General features: G+C 36.2%; 1 protein-coding gene across 2 annotated transcripts in view; it reads right to left on the bottom strand.

The window, feature by feature from the left end:
• LOC105217427 (LIM/homeobox protein Lhx3) overlaps window positions 1–14,023 on the bottom strand; it is a 59,160-nt gene extending 45,137 nt beyond the window's left edge. The window contains exon 1 of one of the 2 annotated variants that reach the window (XM_011192413.3): window positions 12,087–14,023. In XM_011192413.3, coding sequence (XP_011190715.2) covers window positions 12,087–12,591 — 505 coding nt within the window. In that variant the 5' untranslated portion in view covers window positions 12,592–14,023. The remainder of the gene's footprint in view (window positions 1–12,086) is intronic. The other variant, XM_011192415.3, reaches the window with a different exon arrangement.
• Between the last annotated feature and the right edge of the window lie 2,868 nt (window positions 14,024–16,891).

The following is a 16,891-nucleotide window of genomic DNA, read 5'->3' as shown; positions in this document are numbered from 1 at the left end:
TTGAATTTTATTACCAAAATCAGTGTTCGGTTCGAAATGTGAAATCCGCTTTTTTATCGACAAATTTTGTTCAGCGATGAGGCTCATTTCTGGTTGAATGGCTACGTAAATAAGCAAAATTGCCGCATTTGGGGTGAAGAGCAACCAGAAGCCGTTCAAGAACTGCCCATGCATCCCGAAAAATGCACTGTTTGGTGTGGTTTGTACGCTGGTGGAATCATTGGACCGTATTTTTTCAAAGATGCTGTTGGACGCAACGTTACGGTGAATGGCGATCGCTATCGTTCGATGCTAACAAACTTTTTGTTGCCAAAAATGGAAGAACTGAACTTGGTTGACATGTGGTTTCAACAAGATGGCGCTACATGCCACACAGCTCGCGATTCTATGGCCATTTTGAGGGAAAACTTCGGAGAACAATTCATCTCAAGAAATGGACCCGTAAGTTGGCCACCAAGATCATGCGATTTAACGCCTTTAGACTATTTTTTGTGGGGCTACGTCAAGTCTAAAGTCTACAGAAATAAGCCAGCAACTATTCCAGCTTTGGAAGACAACATTTCCGAAGAAATTCGGGCTATTCCGGCCGAAATGCTCGAAAAAGTTGCCCAAAATTGGACTTTCCGAATGGACCACCTAAGACGCAGCCGCGGTCAACATTTAAATGAAATTATCTTCAAAAAGTAAATGTCATGAACCAATCTAACGTTTTATGCATTTTTTTTTTAAAAAAAGTTATCAAGCTCTTAAAAAATCACCCTTTATGAATGAATGCAACTACTTTTGCTACCGAATGAGTTCGGCATATTATTTTCAATTCTTCCTGGTTGCATCTATGGAAAACATGCGAGCAAGATTTTTAGTTTATCACTCCAGATATTCTAAATATTAATATTTTTACATTATTCAAATTAACCAACATAAATATTTTTATTGATGTTCTGCGACGGCGGCGTAGTTGTCGAGTTCTTTTCGAGAACCATTTCAAAGGTGCTGCCACAAGAAATATGCTCCACTATTACTAACGCAAAAGTCACTTTCTTGTATTTGTCAAACATAATGTAAAAACAAAAATTAAATTTAACTGAAGACAATTTCGGCTCAGCCAAGAGTGATTGGTGTATATGTCTGTGAATATGTAGAATAGAATATAGAAGCATATATGTACATATATATTTAAATTCATGCCATATATTTTTTCAATAGCATTATGAGTGTATATAATATACATACTTATGTATCATTTATGTTTTCAGAATTCCCCAGAAGGATTTGTAACGATGCCAAACAATGCTTCGAGCGCAAAGCATTAACATTTGCTGAAATATTTCAAAATTATTTGTAGTCCTAAGTTACTAAGTCTTTTTAGATTTTTGGCTGCAGGGGGCGCATATAAGATAAACAGAATAATTTATAACAGTTACATATAATAAATAAATGGCATACAAGAAAATGAACGTCAAAATAAAATAATTTAATAAAGTTCGCTGCGGGATACTATCTCTTCACCCTTATGACTGCTGGTACACACTCGTGCTGTCGTTTACATTTTGTATTGTATATATGTTCATATCTCCATACCTTGCAGCTAATCCATATGGTTGTGTAGTAGCATGTTACTGTTAAGACCTTTAAAGGAGGCGAAGACATAAGGAAAAAAGTGGCGATGGTATGAGTATTAAGCTGTCTCAATGCTGAATTTATCTACTGCCGTATATAGCGATAATATGATTTAAATACGGGTAATATTTAGAAGAAAATCGTGAAAATGAAATAAGAAATATTTAGAATTGCTAAAATGTGGATTTGGATTTAATTTTCCGGTTCCGTGCTTTTAAGAATTTAATTATTTTATTAGAAGCACAGCTCAATCGGTTTATAATTTTTCACTAATAATAACTTATAAAGCTTATAAAGGGTGATTTTTTAAGAGCTTGATAACTTTTTAAAAAAAAAAAACGCATAAAATTTGCAAAATCTCATCGGTTCTTTATTTGAAACGTTAGATTGGTTCATGACATTTACTTTTTGAAGATAATTTCATTTAAATGTTGACCGCGGCTGCGTCTTAGGTGGTCCATTCGGAAAGTCCAATTTTGGGCAACTTTTTCGAGCATTTCGGCCGGAATAGCCCGAATTTCTTCGGAAATGTTGTCTTCCAAAGCTGGAATAGTTGCTGGCTTATTTCTGTAGACTTTAGACTTGACGTAGCCCCACAAAAAATAGTCTAAAGGCGTTAAATCGCATGATCTTGGTGGCCAACTTACGGGTCCATTTCTTGAGATGAATTGTTCTCCGAAGTTTTCCCTCAAAATGGCCATAGAATCGCGAGCTGTGTGGCATGTAGCGCCATCTTGTTGAAACCACATGTCAACCAAGTTCAGTTCTTCCATTTTTGGCAACAAAAAGTTTGTTAGCATCGAACGATAGCGATCGCCATTCACCGTAACGTTGCGTCCAACAGCATCTTTGAAAAAATACGGTCCAATGATTCCACCAGCGTACAAACCACACCAAACAGTGCATTTTTCGGGATGCATGGGCAGTTCTTGAACGGCTTCTGGTTGCTCTTCACCCCAAATGCGGCAATTTTGCTTATTTACGTAGCCATTCAACCAGAAATGAGCCTCATCGCTGAACAAAATTTGTCGATAAAAAAGCGGATTTCACATTTCGAACCGAACACTGATTTTGGTAATAAAATTCAATGATTTGCAAGCGTTGCTCGTTAGTAAGTCTATTCATGATGAAATGTCAAAGCATACTGAGCATCTTTCTCTTTGACACCATGTCTGAAATCCCACGTGATCTGTCAAATACTAATGCATGAAAATCCTAACCTCAAAAAAATCACCCGTTATGCACTGCGTCAGATATTAGGCCTGACTCCGTTATTCAACCATGTTATAGCGTTTTCCTTTCCCAAAAAAATTTAACATTTATTCTGCCCTGTACCCGGGCGTCAAATTGTGTTGACCCAAACTGGAACACATTCAAAAAGGAAGGCACGGTAGAAAAGAAAACGCTGTTAGTCGAACTCTCTGCCATTCCGCCTCTCTGTTCCGAAACGAAGAGCCCTGCACTTCCATTCCAATGACAGTTTGATCTATAAAAACAGAACGGACCCGAACCAACTGGACCCAAACAAGAACTGTCTACTCAAAATGTTTTAGCTACAACAACAACAAAATCACTTTCTATTAATATATTTTTTTAACAGCAGTCGCACTGATTTACAGCCAGGCTTACGCAAGAGAAGAAAGTAAACAAAACAAGTAAAGAAAAGCTAAGCTCGGAGTAACAGAACATTTCATACTCTCGCAATTTATTGATGTAATTTAATTAAGATAACACAATTAGACCGATATACAATGTATTCGTCATAAAGACCACTAGAATAAGGACAATCATTATATTGTATTTAATGTCTAAGGGCTGGGGTAATTCCTGTACCGATTTCACTAATTTTCACTACTATATCAAAGATTATACGTTCACTTAATTTTGCTAAGATATCTCACATATTAACAGAGTCACTCTATTAGAAGAAAATGATTCCCTATTTACATTCAAATACCTGAGAGACTTATCGGTGAAAAAATATCTCTTTCTTCTTTGTACCAATCTGAGTGCAGCCTTTCTTTATAAATTTGTGTGTGAAGTTTAGTGTTTCTTAGTGAGTTAAAGCAATTTTTGTATAGGGGTGGGCGTGGTTATTATTCGATTTCACCTGCTTTATGTTTTAATATGATGGGATACTAAAGGGATGTGTGATATGGAAATGGAAATGTTATTTCGGTTTATATAGCTTTAGTAGTTTGTTAGATATATACAAAAAGCTTCGATTATTTTGGAACCACAGATGCTCTTTCTTACTGTGATTTTATGTTCCAAATTTTTATAGCTTAATTTTTAGCTTAGTTATAACACTTTATAGCTTTCGACATTTCTGGTTTCGACATTTTTGGGGCGTGAAAATTGCACATTTTGCCCATTTGCAATAGGAACTACCAAGGAACATGTGTGCCAAGTTTTATCAAGTAATCTTCATTTTTACTCAAGTTATGCATTGCAAGGATGAACGGACGGACGGACAGACAGTCATCCGTCTCGTCATCTATTTCGCTAGATGACATTGTTTAACAGGTGATCTTTCTGAGAGTGCTCATCATGCACTTTCATGGATCTTCTCACAGCGCCTTCAGCTTATCGATGCTAAATGAAATATTGATTTATGCTGTCTTTAATAGTTGAAAAGAGGCATGAAATACGATTTTCAAAAAGCTACCAAGTAGACGATTGCCTCTGCAGCAAGAAGAAGCGTTCCACAACTGGCCGTGTTCTTGACCTCACTTCTCCCTCTAAGTCCACTAAGATAAATTTGCAAACATAAGCTTGTATTATTCAATGCATGAAAAGTAAATATTTGCATTGATGAATTCATACAAACTGAAATACATATGCTTACCTAGAAATTATTACATCTGTATTTACAATATTTTTAAGAAACATACATACTTACGTACGTATTTAGCTATTGAAGTGCATACGTAAGTCAGGGCACTTGGCACTGTACTCGAAAGCACTCAGCGGAAATTGATCCTAATTTAATTTAATAACTTCTAATAATACTAATAATAAATAAAATCCTGTTCTCGAGTGCGTGTTGGCTTAACTCAAGTATCTAACCACTCGATACACATTCGAATGAGCAGGCGATGGGACGCGTGTAAATGCATCCGCTACTAATATAAACATTTATTCAAAGTGGGTAATGCGGAAACATGGCTCTTCGCATAGAAGAAACCCTGCTGACTGGTCGGTCCAAAAGAGACGGGAAATATTCGATAAAGCGAAAAAAAGTCGAAATCGCATAAGGATACAATGCAATGTTGACATAAAACAAATTACGATCCACCCTTGGCAATGTAAACTACATGATAGTCATACATACAGACAAATATATATGTGCAATACTCAAGAATGTTGAGTTCAAGTACAGTGGGGTGAATATACATTAGGGTGATCGACTTTATTTAGTGTACTATATTCGATTATTGGTAACTAGAGCTTATACATAGGTGTATTTAATACAATATTAAACTCATCTGATAAATTATTCTTAATTTGGAGAAATTGGGAGTAGAAATAGACTAGGAACCAGTTTCATTGTTGAAATATTTTGGGAATATTTTCCCATGCAAAATTATAAGATAAACATTATATATACTGAAAAAAGTATTCAGTATACGCTATAGAGACTATACAACAAGTAGTATCTACAGTAATGCTTCGACTTATAGTCAAACCAAGGCAATATAAACCAAGCATTTGACACTATTTTGGAAAGAATAAACTTTTCTTAAAGGAAAATTAAAAGGCTGCTCCAAGATTTCATAATTCTCTACCCCTTACAAGAGTAGATTCGAATGGAAAATGGCTAAATGAAAGTGTAAGCAATAAAATAAGTATCAACTCGTAGAATTTATTTTAATCTTGCTAAATTCATTTAGTCATTCTCTGAAAAATACTTTCGATATTTCTTTTAATTATGTGACTCTAAATCAAAGGAATACTTTCAACAAAACCGGAGGTGTGTAATGAGGTTTATTCGTACCCAATCTATCGTGGTGCTTCAGAACAAAATAACATACCGAGACAAATTAGCACTCCGACCCAAACTTACTAAAATCTGAAATGAGTCAGCCCAAAGTTTCGATTGTGAAATGAAATAACGGATGCCAAAAATAGCGCAGAAATGTTTCTCACGCAAAGAAGCTAATAAGAACCTTCTGTTTGTACTCGTATATCATAAAGGTCTTCTTCTACGGGTCCACAACAAATTAGCGAAATATCAAATTATCTTTGTAGCAGTTTTGCGTTTTCAAGTCCCGTACATTTTTAACACATTTCATCAGATTTCTCACTGTCTATAATCAAGAGACCAGCCCAGAACATAATATTTTTCGATATACATTTTTTTTTTCGAAGATCAAACTTTAAGCCCTCATAGCTTAGCTCTCATGTCTTATAAGCTTGAGCCAGAAATTTTATACGCCATTAAATTAAGAGGAAAATTAAAATCACATCCACATTTTGAATGATATGCTAACTATATCCTGTAATCAATAATAATTATTTTGAACACCGAAACCAAATATTTTGATTTTGGAGGCTAACTTCGAACTCTTTTTACCTACATCTCAAGCTCCCGGATAAAATTAGTTTGGTCCAATATCCAACCAAGTATTGTACCGTGTAATTGTTTATATTCATTTATTCGGATGTTCGATAATAAGATTAAAGCTGAGGTTCCGATCTGCCATGGTTTTGATTTTAAGTTCCGAACATACCTTTCTAATCACTGGAAGTCGCTGAATTTTATGGGACTGTCGGAAGCTAAGTTGTTCTTCGGTTTCTTGCGCAAATTGTTACAGAACAATATTTTCCATGACTAGTATTTTCTAGCAACGTGTTATTGAAAACCCTATATAAGTCTTGGACTGCCGGTTTTGTAACACCAGTAAATTCAAATATACTATATAACTGACCAACCTAATACTATTTTGTGTATGTATTTGTACATATGTACATATATCGGTATGTATGGGCATCGCACAGTTTGACGCGATAATTCTATTGTACATAATGGCACGCGGCAACATTGACGTATGCCTAAAAGCCAAGTTACGGATGCGCGACGAGCGCGCGTGTATCTACAGGCAACTAGCGTTTTAAATTCGTTAAGTGCGTGCAGCAAGTGAAATGACAAACATATTTACACAATTTTTGACAGTGGGCAAACAATTACTCTCAATCAGCAAACAACAACAAGGGTGTGGGTGTGGGATCCGGTTTGGGTTGTGGACGACAGCAGGAAGCAACACCACCACAAATGCCACCAACCAACTATACAGTACAACACCAACAACTTGTGAATTTTATAAGCGAAATCGTAACTAAGACACACACACACACATGTAAATAAATACAATGCAATACAAGCACAATTGTAAAAGGAAGCACACAAGTCATCATTGCCTGGGGGTTGTGTCGGGTTTTATTGAATGCGGACAAGCGGACACGCGGTACTTGTGTTAATAAAATATTTGTTTCTGGTTACAGGTTTTCGGTTACACAAAAGCCTCAAGCAAATAATTCAATTTTTTCTGCTCGCTTTGCGAAACGAGTCAAAACAACATAGCAGGCGTCGCAACGTGCGTCATCTCCGCTGGGATTATGCGTTTTGTAAGGATATACTGCTGGGAAACGGTCTCGGCACATAAATACACACATACACACATAAGTCAGGCGAGCATAAAACGTACGGAAATATTAATGCCTCGTGCCTGTTGATCATTTCGGCGTATGTAGTACACGAAGTGAGCAAAACAAAAAAAAGCAAACTACATACATATATATAAACTTATAAAAGCGTGTCCAAACTTATGCACAGCACTGTGTGCGAACTGATTATCGACTATACAATGCACTGTGTAACCTGCAACACTCACTTCATTCAACTGACTCGTACTCTCCCACATGTATCGTATGTGCGCTGCGGTGAAGGCGTAAAAGTGATGGAGTGTGTCTCAGCTGTTATTCGTGGGCTCAGCGGCACGTGCACGTAGAGGCGCTGTTTAATGTTGCAAGTTGCAATTGTCTTTCGACTTAACTAAGCCTTTGAAGTGCGAGCGAGCGCTCACCACTTACCGCCCAATCACGTGGCGCATGGCTTGCAGTTTAGCCGCATTAGAATTGAATTGCTAACTAGAAAATGTTTTAGATTTCATTTGCTTGTAATCACAATCGTTACGCGGCTATGACATTTCCCCGCCAAAACTATATTTATACTCATAAATAACAATTATATTTCGGAGACCTTTTATGTGGGCTGCATTCCCTTGTGTATGGTCACGTGATTTGTCAACGGTACTTCAAGTTAGACGCTGAGCAGAAAATCCATATAATTATTGTTGAGCCTACTTTTGATAATATCTAAACTTAAAGAAACAAGTTCAGCAATGCGAGCACCACCCGGACGACTTCAAAAAATCGCTCTTATCTAATATGGGGAATCTTTACGCAAAAAAATCCCATGGTTTTATTTATGTACAAAGCATCCTTAAACCACAAATATTTACATCTATATCCAAGTTTTAAAGCAGGCCAAACACTGTCGAATTTGTTCGGTTCAACAGAATTGTTGTCGTTTGTGGCAGTGGTCGTATTCAAATTTGGTGTTCGATGATTTGTTAGAGAAAATAGAAATGATTCGATATTGCCTGTATTCGAGCGAGTATTCGATAATGGATGGCACTTTCGCAAAAAAATTTCAAAAAGAGGTAATATGAGAAGTGTTCGTGGGTGTAGACCAATTCTTACATTTTAAACTCTGTAATGAAGATTCGCCTCTATGCAGCAATGTCTGAATTTGGGATACCCACAAAACTAATACGGCTATGTAAAATGACCTCTCCAAGCCGTTTTATACCAAACTAGGTTTCAGACAGGGCGAACACTTATCGAGCGATTTCTTTAACCTAATGCTCGAGAAGATCATTCGCGCTGCAGATCTTAACTGAACGGCAGTATCTTTTGCAACAGTCACCAGTTATTGGCTTATGCCGACGATTCAACAAGAGGGCCGAGTGTGCAGTATTTTCAAGACTAGAAAAGGAAGCCAACAAATGGGTCTAGTTGTTAACGAGGGCAAAACGAAGTACCTCCTGTCATCATGCAAAGGATCTCAAAGGTTAGGAGACTACTGTTGGCAGTTATAGCTTCGAGTTAGTAAAAGACTTCGTCTACTAACACCAATACCAACAATAACGTCAGCCACAAAATCAATCGCAGGATCATTCTTGCCAACAGGTGCAACCACGGGCCTAGTGGGCAAACGGCCGAAACTCAGGTGGAAGGATCAAGTGGATGTAGACCTGGCGATGCTTGAAATCCCCAACTGTCGGCGTCGTTCGAAATGCGGAGACCCTGGTGTAGGCTTATGGATGCGGCCAAAACCGACACCCGATTGAAGTACCAAATTAATGAGGAATTAAGATCCATTAATAATAGTAAAACCAAATCAATTGAATCAACCAAATAACTTGTGAGATAAAAATTCCCCTAAAATGTGACGGTTCGGAGTTATTCTTTAGATAAAAGTTTTAACGGCACAAAGGACTTAAAACATAACCGTTGTATGGATGGTGGATGTGATTATATGTGGATTTCACTCATTTTTACAACATAAATTAAGAAATTAAATCTTCTTTAGTAGTTTGCGAGACATGTACAATAAATATATTAATGGACCAATTTTCAAAAAATTTCAAACTGCACAAGCCTTTAATTGCTTATTAAGTTTTAACACTTTATGTTTTAGCAATTTTTAACAAGCATCCCATTTCACCCAAATAGCCTGCCGTCGTTACAAAATATAGTAGGGCATTTATTTTTGAAACCCTTTGTTTGTGAATTATATTTTCAAATATAAGTTTCTGTTACATAAGCATAAAGACATATAGAGTGCTCTAATTAACTCAAGCATTTGTATAACTAACAACTTGAAGTAGAGAGTTCTATCATGCTCGTATCGCAAGCACGTGCAAGTAATTTATTAAACGAGATCTTATTGTAGTGGAGGAAAACTATTGATATGCATACATACTATATAATCACTCCACCAATTATTCCCGGTGATAACTTTTGGCATGTATTTTTTTAATTTAAAATATTTCTGACGTGGCAACCGTGAATAATTTTAGATGTTATTGCACTTTGCTATTTAACTCACTTTATGCAGCAAAATCAAGAAATGTGTTATGTAAGATGCCGCTTCTTAGTTGTACAACTACATTTGTATTCATGAAAATAGCAATAGTAGACTTCTACTACAGACCTACTGATCGCTGCTGATCAGTGCTATGATACAAACAATTTCAAACAATTAGTTCATTTTGTTCATATAACGAGATTTTGAAACTTACAACAAATACGATACATAGATATTTTTATACTCTCGCAACAAATGTTGCTAAAGAGAGTATTATAGTTTTGTTCACATAACGGTTGTTTGTAACACCCAAAACTAAACGAGTTAGATATAGGGTTATATATACCAAAGTGATCAGGGTGAAGAGTGGAGTTCAAATCCGAATGTCTGTCTGTCCGTCCGTCCGTCCGTCTGTGCAAGCTGTTACTTGAGTAAAAATTAAGATATCTTGATGAAACTTGGCACACTTATTTCTTGGCACCATAGGAAGGTTGCTTTCGAAAATGAGCAAAATCAGACCACTGCCACGCCCACAAAATGGCGAAAACCGAAAACACATAAAGTGTCATAACTAAGCCATAAATAAAGCCATGGAAATAAAATTTGGTATGAAGGATCGCACGATGAAAGGGCATATTTGGATGTAATTTTTTTGGGGAAGTGGGCGTAGCCCCGCCCCCTACTAAGTTTTTTGTACATATCTCGCAAACTAATAGAGCTATATAAACCAAACTTTCTGCAGTCGTTTTTTTTAGCTACTTAGAAGACAATCTGAATCGTTTACTTTACAATATATAAAGTAAGCACTAGTGAAGGTATCGATGCAGAACTTTGCACAAATACTATATTAATAGTGTGGCAACCCCATTCTAAAAATCGCCGAAATCGGACCATAGGTTTTAAGGCCCCATATATCGAACACGAGGACCTCGGTGCTTCTAGTCTAATATTATGGTTTCCAACTTTCAATGGACTTTATACAATATATATGACGAATATGTGGGTCAAATTGTGTATTACATAATATAAATAAAGTTAAATAAATAAATTGCGAGAGTATAAAATGTTCGGTTACACCCGAACTTAGCCCTTCCTTACTTGTTTCAATAGCCTTTTTTTGACAGATCACGCGTGAATGCTGTCAAGCTGTCATTTTTGTTCAGTATTGTTTGGCATTTCATCATGAAACGCCTTACGCCTGTTTACTATGGTCCACATAATCGACCTATTGAGCGTACTATTCGCAACACCATCACCCATCTTGAGACCCAGCTTTTTTTTGATAATATTCGACCGAATAAACCATATCCATTACGCAGTGAAGAAAATATAGCAGTCCTAGCTAAGAGTGTACACGAAGACCGTGATTGATTTTGCGCAGTTCGCTGCAACTCGGACTGACGTATGGAACGACTTGGCGCATTTTACGTCGATATCTTAAATTAAAGCGTACAAAATACAGCTTGTGCAAGAACTGAAGCCATTCGACCTTCCCAAGCGATATAGCCTCGCTCTATGAGCTCTTGAAAAGTTCCAAGAAGATCTGACGTGTTCGAGACAAATTCTGTTCAGTGACGAGGCCCATTTCTGACTCAATAGCAAATGCAAAATTGCTGCATTTAGAACGAACAGCAACCTGAAGAGATCCAAAGCTGACATTTCATCCAGAAAAACAACAGTTTGGTGGGGTTTGTGGACCAAAAAATGTAAAATCTGTACATGAGTTGCCCCATCTCTATATAAATACTACATTGTAGTTGACTTTATATCGAATATGTTGTGTAATTTCTAAGTTATCTTGGTAAAACTCTATTGAGTTATGTTATTTAGTTTAATATCTCGATCTCGAACCAGCACACACCTTTCAGTAGCCCCAATACAGTGTTTAATCTAACTGTGTGATATTTCAAGGATATTAAATAAATAGGTTTCCGGAGATCTCACTTAATTTTCATATATCTTCTTAAAAGAATATTACTTAATAATATCAATTGTTTCAGTGAACAAAATATCTTGGGTTAAAACTGAATGATGTTTTGATAAAAACTTCGTATTCACATACTCAGCAACGATATTTAAATTAATTTTAATTTTTCATAATTTTTATAAAAAAATCACCATTTAGCACTCGATTTGATGCTTTGTTAGTTATTCTTCAACGTCACTACTATTTATGTGCACATAACTGTATTTGCAGTCTTACTATTTAATGGAATTACATTGTGCTGCTTTTTGTTGTTTTCTTTTGTGCCCATTTGACGGACAGGTGGTCTAATTCATGCAATTTAGTTGCTCAAACTGAATGACTTACCCTCGAGCGCACGATTCCTTGAGATCAAAGCGAGCACCATTTCAGGATTTGGTTCATCGTCAAGATGGACGCCGCCAGCTAACATATTATTGTTGTCTTGCCGCTGTTGTTGTTGCTGTTGCTGTTGACTTGAATTGTGATTATGCTGTAGAATACTCCTACTACCAATAGCTTTACCTATGCTGCTATTCATTATTGTGGGGGAGTGTGGCGTCAGTGTAGGCGGCAGCGGCAACGGCAGCGGCGGCATTGTAGGCAGCGTAGGCAAAGGAGGTACTAGGTGACTGGGCTGCGGTTGTTGCATCATCGTTTGCGGATTCTGATGATTATGCAGCAAAGGATGTGGCTGTTGTTGTTGTTGCTGCTGATGGATATGATTATTCATAATAGAAATGTTGCTGCTGCTAAGCAATGACGAGGCCAATGACGAATGAGGCTGTGGCTGCGGCTGGTGTTGATGGTGGTGTTGTAATAGTGGTGGTGGCGGTTTCAAAGTTTGCATCATTGCTAATGCAACACGTCTACAATTGTAATGCTAATATAATGCAGACTATGCACAAACATCAACAAATTTTCTAATTATCTATTGACATACACACATACACGCGCGCAGTAGTGTTGCAAACGAAATGGCGAAAAGGCAAATCAACATACATACATGCATGCATATATAGGTGCATACGAAAGTACTGCAGCAATAAGATTAACACTTCTGTACATATGTATGTGTGGTTATATATGTAAGTAAGTAATCAGGTGTGGCTTCACTTTGTGGCTTTTAAGACTGACTTTGCGCGATAATGGCGATCATAAACTGAACCAACACACACACGTGGTGGCCGCGTATGTGTTTGCCGACGGTGCTGCGTTATTTTGCGTATCCGCTCAAAAGTGCCGACGGTATTCGATTAACTGTTTTTTTTTTTTATTGGTTTTTAGTAAACAAATTAATTTTCAATATTTTATAACATTTTCAAGCACGTGTCTGCGAGTTATTTTATATTAATTTACGCTGTTTGGGAAATTTTCTTCACTTTATGCATTTAACCACAAATTACTGCTGCTTCTGCATTAGCGCTATATTAATTGGTATTTAATGTTATATTTAGAATCGAAATAAAATAATATTTTTTGATTACTCGCTGCTCGCTAATGATGTGCACTCACACACACACGCGTTTCTATATGTAAACAACTTTGCTGTAAGTAAGTATGTGAGTACGTGATTCTAACGTATTTACACAATTTGACTCCGAGCCTTTTAATAGCACAACCGCACCGCTTTTACGGTAAAACCACAATGTTTACCGCCTTACGGTCGACCCAAGTCCAGATGTGCTATCGAGGAGCTGGTGGTATGCGGTAAGATTGTTTCATATTCAAAAGATATTAACAATGCATATACGTTTATATGTTTGTATGTATGTATGTATGGAGATACCACGATTTAAAGTAGTCGCTTCTTATCACCTTGAATTGGAATTGGTATTCATGATATTGCTATTGGGTACTTACATACATACCTACACACCGTCATAGCTACATGGCATCACATATATACACACATATGTACGCACATGCATGTACGTTTACCTTGCAATTCTAAAACACCTTCTCCACTTCTTTCGAGTGCTACTATCTAAATATCTGATTTGCTCCTCTTTTGGTTTGTTTGTTCTCTATATCAGTTGCCGCTCGAGTTGTTTAGAAGACCCTATCAGCTGCTTACGTCTGTGCAACAACGCGGCCCCTCAATAAATACCGTTTATTATACGCACACATACACCTTTATATATTTACCGACCTACGTATGTTCTACCATTCTTATGCAAGTACCGTTTGTATGTATATATTTACTATTTATAAATATGATGACTACGCCGATCGAAATTAAAAGGTTGTTGTTTTTAAAAAAGCGCTTTTCATGCTCCTTATTCATACTCGTGTATGCTGAGTAGCAGCAAGCTATTGGTATTCGAAGATAGTGCGTAATAAGGAAGAAAAAATAAAATTAGACCATTGTTTGAGAATATTGATAAAAAGTTTTATATTTTCAAGATTCTAATGGTGGCATATTACATATGGTGTATACGACAAGACAGACAGACATTTTAAAGAAAGTAGCGTTTCAACTGGCTAAAATAAGATGCATACAATTTAACATTAAAGATAGTATAACAGTATATAAGTACATATCTATACGAGTCAGTTAAAAATTGGACAGTTTACAGTTACAGTACAAAATAAGCGAAATCAGATCACAGCCACTTCCGATTATCATAAGACACCATTTAAAATTATATCAGATTCTTTCACTCAATAATTTGAAGAACGCAGCTTTTCCTGAGCATTTCCCCCCCTATATACATAGACATATGTACCATATTATAATTAATTTTAAGCCGAATATAAAGGCAAATATGCTGGATATTAATAAAATTTGTTGAACATTTTGTCACGAACTTGATTTGGTTCAATGCCATGTAAATAAATAAAATCGCTTCAGATCATGCTCTAGCCGTAATGCATCTCATTGAAGTATTACCGACCCCTAATTCTTAATTAGTTTGCCGAATATATAACTTAGCATATGATTTTTAATGGTACTAAATTGACAAAATGCTGCTTAAAACTGAGAGGCCGGTACATATTATTTATGTCCTATTGAATTCCGTACCTTTGGAATTTTATCATAAGGTTGTAAAAATCTGACTAGTTTTTTATTCGTACATACTTATCCATCCAAGCAAGGGAAAATTTCACTCTAAAATTGTTGGTATCACTCATGGGTAATATAACAGTTATTTTCTAACCTAAAAAGGCTGTGGTAACTTTATTAGGAGTAACGCCTAAAAACGAATTTAAATTTTATGAGCTAGCTTTACATGTAGGCCAGTTAAAAAATTGGGCATGGGGTGTGGTACAATCTAATTTACTTCATTAAAAAAAAATAATAAAAGCTCTGGTGCCCTTAACATGTGTCACCACTGACCTAATATTGAATGCTAATAGATATAAGTGAGAATATTATATTTCCCTACTTTTATTAAGAGCTTACATTCCTCAAGAATTTTCGATAAATATTATATATAAGGTGGAAATATTTGAAAATTTCTTATACAGTTCAACTTCCCTGGCTCGAATCACCATAATCCACAAAAAAACTTCGACTAGAGAGACTAGTTATGGAAGGTTATTTGTATGAAATTTGACTTATATTGACAATTCAAAAGTTATGGAGAACTTCGAGTTATAGAAGTTCGAGTTCTAGAAGTGCGACAGTATTAATTATGATCCATGCCACGTTCTGTGCGCTCGGAACACTTCGAAACGTCCACATCTGCCGAATAATGAGAATAAGACAACCGAAAATATAAGTTATATATTTTTACATTCAACATTTAATTGGATAACTTCTATAGTTTTTTTTTAAGATAACACACAATTTGACCCAAATATTCGGCATAAAGTCCAATAGAATAACGAAAAACATCATATATAGTATTTGAGGGCTGAGGTAATTCCTGAACCGATTTCACAATTAAGCCCATCGTATTTTTGAAAAACCTATAAAGCTAAAGAGCTAGGAGAAGTTATGACCCGTTTTTAACCATTTCTGGTACAGAGACACACTATTAGAAGAAAAAGATTCCCTCTGAATTAAATTAAGATATCTGAGAGATTTACTGATATTTTCGCTGAAAAATTACCTTAAGGCACTGAATTCTTCATAATCGATATCCGGGCATCGAAAAGTTATAGTCCGATTTCAAAACTTTTTCACAAGTTAAGATCTGATCAGTGCACATACATTAGTTGTGTAAAGTTTTATTCCGCTATCTTCATTGGTTCCTTATGTATATCTTATAAAGTGAAGAATGAGATGAAATTCAAAATTGAGTTATATGGAAAGTAGTCGTGGTTGTGAACCGATTTCAACCATTTTTCACACGTGCCATCAGGATATCAAGAAAATGCTGTATTCCGATTTTCATTGAAATATGAGATTTGGTTTTTGACCCATAATTGGGCGACGCCACGCCCATTTTCCATTTTGTGAAAAAATCTGAGTGCAGCTTCCATCTGCCATTTCTTATGTGAAATTTGGCGTTTCTGACGTTTTTCGTTAATGAGTTAACCCACTTTTATTAATTTTCAACCTAACTTTTGTATGGGCGATGGGCGTGGTTATTATCCGATTTCTTTCATTTTTGGACTGTATTAGGAAGTGGCTAAAAAAAACGACTGCAGAAAGTTTTGTTTGTATAACTTTATTGGTTTGCAAAATATATACAAAAAACCTATTTGTGAGCGTGGCCCCGCCCCCTTTCCCAAAAAATTACATCCAAATATGCCCCTTCCTAGTGCGATCCTTTGTACCAAATTTTATTTTACAACTTTATTTATAGCTTAGTTATGACACTTTATGTGTTTTCGGTTTTCGCCATTTTGTAGGCGTGGCAGTGGACCGATTTTTCCCGTTTCGAAAGCAACCCTCTCACGTCCCAAGGAATATGTGTACCAAGTTTCATCAAGATATCTTAATTTTTACTCAAGTTACAGCTTGCACAGACGGATATGTAAGATATATAGTTTATATGACACATTAAATTTGTGTGATCAAACTTTTAAATTTTTTGATTTTTTTATGAAATAAAACTTATTAGCGAATCGGATTTGGGACTCGATAGTTTGGTCGATTTCGAAAATGAGCTGTTTGCGTCACACTATGTCATAAAGAATAAATTTTATAGTAATTGTAAACAAAACCTTCTCCTGCTTGTACTTAAGCACTTTTTGTCGAA

This window comes from Zeugodacus cucurbitae, chromosome 3 (genome assembly GCF_028554725.1).
Source record: "Zeugodacus cucurbitae isolate PBARC_wt_2022May chromosome 3, idZeuCucr1.2, whole genome shotgun sequence".
Lineage (NCBI taxonomy): Eukaryota > Metazoa > Arthropoda > Insecta > Diptera > Tephritidae > Zeugodacus > Zeugodacus cucurbitae.
The sequence above is the reverse complement of the archived record's forward strand: the minus strand, read 5'-3'. Positions and strand labels throughout refer to the sequence as shown.